At 42.2% G+C, this 5,220-nt stretch overlaps 1 protein-coding gene across 1 annotated transcript in view; it reads right to left on the bottom strand.

The window, feature by feature from the left end:
- Positions 1-3,187, bottom strand: part of CPLX4 (complexin 4) — a 38,119-nt gene extending 34,932 nt beyond the window's left edge. Inside the window, exon 1 of the mRNA XM_044657792.1 lies at positions 2,969-3,187. Coding sequence (XP_044513727.1) covers positions 2,969-3,135 — 167 coding nt within the window. The 5' untranslated portion in view covers positions 3,136-3,187. The remainder of the gene's footprint in view (positions 1-2,968) is intronic.
- Between the last annotated feature and the right edge of the window lie 2,033 nt (positions 3,188-5,220).

Raw genomic sequence — 5,220 nt, 5'->3', positions numbered from 1 at the left:
GAAAGAGGGAGGGAGACAAACAGAAAGAAGAGAGAGGAAGCGGAAGAACAAGAGGGAGAGAGAGAGGAAGACAGAGAGAGAGTCAGAGAGACAGAGGCAGGGAAGGAAAGAGAGAGGAAGAAAAAGAGAGAGACAGAGATGGGGAGAGGGAGAGAGGAAGAGAAAGAGGGAGGGAGAGACAGAGACAGAGAGGAAGGAAAGGAGGGAAAGAAGGAGGGAGGAAGGGAAAGAGACAGAGAGAGACCGAGAGGGGAGGGGAGAGAAAGGAAAAGAAGGAAAGAAAGGGGAAGGGAGGAAGAGACAGAGAGACACAATGAGAGAGAGAGACAGAGAAGGGAAGGGTGAGAGATGTACTTCACAGAATTCACAGAGAGGGAGAGAGGGAGGAAGGAGACAGAGACAGAGACATAGAGAGAGAGAGGGAGAGAGTGGAGAAAGAGAGGGGGAGGAAGAGAGAAAGAAGTGGAGGGAGGAAAGGAGGGATTCCCCAAATTCCCCACCCCACCCCCCATTATCAATTTGACAAAGTGTTATACTTGTATGATCGCAGATGCAAGGCATTTTGTAAATACAATTTTCTATAAAGGTGACGCGATCTCTGTTATTATTATGAGCGGTCATGGCTTAGCCCACTCATCGGTTCCGCTTTCCTCCACGGCCTGAGTGTGACCTCTGCGTAGAGACTATCCAATCAGGGGATGACTTAAAAGCCAAATGAGGGCAATCTTCTTGAAGAAGGGAGTTGGGCCAGGTGAGCTGCTCATTGGTTGAAGACCGAACGGCTGAACTCCTATTAATAATGTTTCATTTCCTAAGTTTCTTGTGCTGCCCCTCTCTCCGCCCCGCTCCCCCGCCCCCCGGGAGAGACTAGGACTCGTCCCCTCAGCTCGAGCTAAGCCGCGGACCTCTCTGCGTTTTGACTCCTCAGAAGCACGGTCTGGCCAGAGGCAAAAATTAAACCAAGCTGGAATGTGAGCTAAGCCTCCCCTGCTCGGAGCGCCAGAGTTCCGGCATGGTGCTGGGTTTTCCTCTATGCGGAGCACCCGTACAGGCAGCTAACCAGAGGCTGCTCTTCTTGGACGAGAGCGAGGTTATGTGGGAATATCCGTGTACTATACACGCGTCCATGCTCGCCCCCAGACACGCGTGCATACACTTACGAGGGCAAACCTTTGCATGCATGTCTGTGTAATAGACAGATATCGTTCTCTCTCGGTGTAGATCCGTATCCACATCAGTACTGAGACTGATCTCTTTGAGGCGCTAATTTCTAAAGCACGAGTTCTCAGAATGGGATCTGAGGGCCCCCTTTCAGGAGGCCTTGCCTATGAGCGGCTCCTCCCTTTTCCAACGCTATACCTGTGTGAGGCTGTATTTTCTTTGTGTACTTCTACCAAAACAAGAGTGAATGCAGAAGCGGATAGGAGAATCCAGCTGTCTCTTGTTAAGGCAGACATGAAAGACACTGGCAAAAATATCACTCTTCTCATTAATTTTTTCATTGCTTTTCTAATGATGTGTACTGCAGGCTTGAAGAGCTTCAAACTGGTATAAAGCGGCTTCTTTCCATTTGATTGCCTGGCCTGACTTTGCCCTGGAACATTGCCTGACGGAAGCATTTCCTTTCCTTCATCCCCATTAGCCTCCAACCCACTTTGGGCTGGACAGAACTATTCCTGTCTTTCTGGACAAAACAATGGGAATGGTGACCATTAAACCTAACCCTTTCCACGCCTTAGATTCCTCTGGGTCATTAACCTTCTCACCCATAATCACCTTAGCATCAGATTTAGAAAACCATTACATAATTATTAGTGAAATAGCTGTAAAGGCAAAACACAGCATTAGAGATGCTTGTCCTTGAAATTATAAACTGTCCAGTTCAAACTCAAAATGATGGGTGTGTTTATTTCACTTCGGAGTTGACTTTTAAACACAATTTTAATTAGCTTGGCACTAGAAAAAAGGTGGATTTACTAAGCATTAATAGCTAATTCCATAACTGGGAAAAGTTTTTTCCCAAATGATTTTTCATTATCATCAAATTATCATTATCACAAACATTAAAACAACACATATTATTTCCTTTAATGTGTTCAATTGGAATATTGCCAGATTCATTTGCTTTTTCCTTTTTTAAATTTTATGGAACCTTTCCAAAAGGTAATTTTTATGAGCTCTATGCACTTATCACTTCTCCAAATGAATGTGTGTGTCACTAAATCTGCCTGAGTCTTAGGTTACTCTTTGTAAAAGGAAGAGGTTGGAGTAGGTAATCTTTAAGTTCTTCTAGTGCTAATACTTCATCACTGTAATTCTGAACTTTTTGTCTTCCATGTACTGCAACCAGAAAGGAAAAATTGAGCTCATTTTTCATTTAAAGAAGGAAAGAAAGAAGGGAAAAAGGAAGAAAGAAAGAAAGAAAGAAAGAAAGAAAGAAAGAAGGAAAGAAAGAAAGAGAAAAAGAAAAGGAAAATAGGTCATATCTGGCAGTGCCAGGGGAAAAGAGCACTCAATTGGGAAAAAGCAAACCTGGGTTCAAATCTTGTCATCTAAAATTATTAATTATATGATGTTGGGGAAGACACTGAACCTCTCTAGGACTGTTTCCTCATCATGTGGGAGCTCTACTAGATCACCTGTAAGATCCTTTCCAGCTCATTCCTGGATGTGACACTGGAATTTAGACTTGAACTTTCTTCAAATGAATCCTTCATCACAGCAGAATACAAGCAAGCCAGCTAGATTCCTAGACCACTCCACGAAGAAGGGAAAGAAAAGGGGAAGGCTTGATGCTGTCTTTTGAGATTTCTTTTGTAGTTTTGCTCCTATTTTGAGTATTGCTTTTCTGAATGGAACTCTGTGCAAAAGGGGGGAGCTCAGCATTTGGGAGGAAGAGGAAATGATTCTCAAATGAGCAGGCTTGTCCTGTTCTGAAAGGGGAATGAATGAAGGTGCATGTACTCACTTCTCCTCAATCATCTGCTTCTGATATTCCTCATACTCCTCTCTAGTCATTCCCTTTGCAGCTGCAGGATCAGAGGTGCCTCCTTCTTCTTTTTTCTCTTCCGTACCACCTCCAAGGCCTAAATTCTTGACCTGGTCACTTAGCATGTTTTTGATGAAGAAAGTCATGGTCTTATCCCAAAAAAAGTGAAAACCAAGCCTCAAAACTTAAAAAAATAAATAAAAATTCTCAAAACCTCCCCAAAGAGAGCAAGTAATTTAACAGCAAAGGGCTTTCTACACAGCCTCATCAGCTCTTCAAGGGCATAATGATAGGGAAAAGAGGATGCCAAAAATGGTTTGTCGGCCATAAGCTGGATTAAAGTGTCGAACTCCTTAGTGTATAGAGAGGCAGATGGTTCAGATTACTCTGGGGGAAAGCCCTTCCCACCATCGTTAGATATAACTGACTATTTTCTATACCGCTGTTTTTCTTTTCTTTTTTTTCTATTTCAAAATTTCTTCATTACAAATGCAGCAGGTTGCTATCAGGAACCATTTCTATTAAAAGAATCAGAGCCCGATTAGTTGGTCATAGAGCAATTTCCAAATTCCAGCCCCTTAGCATAACATGTCTATTGAAAACAGTGCAATGAGCTTTGAGAACCAGAATGCTTCATTAAGCAAAAATAATCCTTTTTTATCTATCATTTTATCTCATTGGGCTCTAAGCACTGGACAAGGATTTGCTTTTGAGCTTTCTTGGTTTCTATCCTGCTCAATAACTACTGTGCTGGATACCATGAAAAACTTATTTCTAAATCTAAAAGTAAACTGAGTGGTCCCTTGAACTGCAACTGTGTGCAGCAGTGGATGGATGACCCCTGGGTCCCATGAGCAACAAGATGGTGGACTGGATGTTTCTGCAATCTCAATGACCTTGTGAACCTCTCTAAAACAAATTATACACCAAAGATTATTTCAGCTGTCTCTATTATCCAGGACCTCTGGAATCCAAAGGAAGGTTTAAAAAACAAAACAAAAACCAGGAACTGATGCTCACTAACCCTGAACTTAGTCAGCGCCCATCCTTTACCTCTTACCCTACCAGTGGCAAGGCTGCTCCAGCAGATCTAAGGACATAACCTAGGCTTACATCAAACCCCTTCCTACATCCCAGAGAAGGCTCTTTCCAGTGCCATGGGCACTCCAGCTCTAGGCAGTTTAAGTTTCCTTGGCCCTTGACAGTCAGCTTGGCTCCAACCCTTCAGGAGCAACAGCCTGCCAGGATTGCCACTCAGGAGCACCAGCACTGTAAAGCTCTGAAGTGCCAGTGAGAGGGCAAATAGGCCTTGAACTGCTAGTAATGGACGAGAGAACTAAGGAAAAGAATGAGTGGTGGGGTCTCCAAAACATGGCACGATGTATATGAGGATCTATGATACTTTAGCAAGCCTAAGGGAAAGAGTACTGGCATCCAGCTAGGGTCAGTTCTGATGACCAAAAATCTCCTGAGGCAGAGACTTAGGCTGCTGGACCATGAATGTGTGGGAATGTGGGAGGAGGCTAAGACACTTTGAGATCCAGACTCAAGGAAACTTATCATCAGAGTCAGGAAATGAGTGATAAGGAAAAATAAGGGGAAAGTACCAAAGATTTCAGGAAGAACAAAATCAAAGCCCTTGAACACAAATAAATAAATCAATAGGAAAAAGTTACAAAAAGAAAGAAATGGGTCTCCAAATCTAGTAAGTGAGTTTGGACTTCTATGCCAAAATATTGCAAAATAAAATAATCCAGTTCTTGATGACCAAGAATTTTGCAGAACTTGATAATAGAATTATAAGATGCTATTCCCAAATGGTTTAAAAGAGATGAGAATCATGAGAGTAGAATTTACATGCTGCAAAGCAAAAATAAGGAGCCAAACAGAAAAACTTGAATCTTGAATGGCAGCCCTCATCAAAGAAACAAAAGAACAGGGACTGCAAAGACAGAAAAATGAAGGGCAATCAAAGAAGAAAAGAAAAAAAGGGCATTAAAAGAATATATGCTTACTATGCAAAGCAAAACATACTAATCTTGAAGATGGGTTGTGTGGAGACAACCTAAAGATCATAGCTCTCCCATAAGAATATGACAAGACAAGAAACTTTAACACCACAATGAAGGAAACAACTTCTAAACAAAGAAAATGAAATTCCAATGGAAAGAATTAACAAATCACCTCTAGAAAACAACAGTAACAACAACAAAACCAAAGGTTGCAAACTT

Source organism: Gracilinanus agilis, chromosome 1 (genome assembly GCF_016433145.1).
Source record: "Gracilinanus agilis isolate LMUSP501 chromosome 1, AgileGrace, whole genome shotgun sequence".
NCBI lineage: Eukaryota > Metazoa > Chordata > Mammalia > Didelphimorphia > Didelphidae > Gracilinanus > Gracilinanus agilis.
Note: the sequence above shows the minus strand (reverse complement) of the source record. Positions and strands in the feature narration are given on the sequence as shown.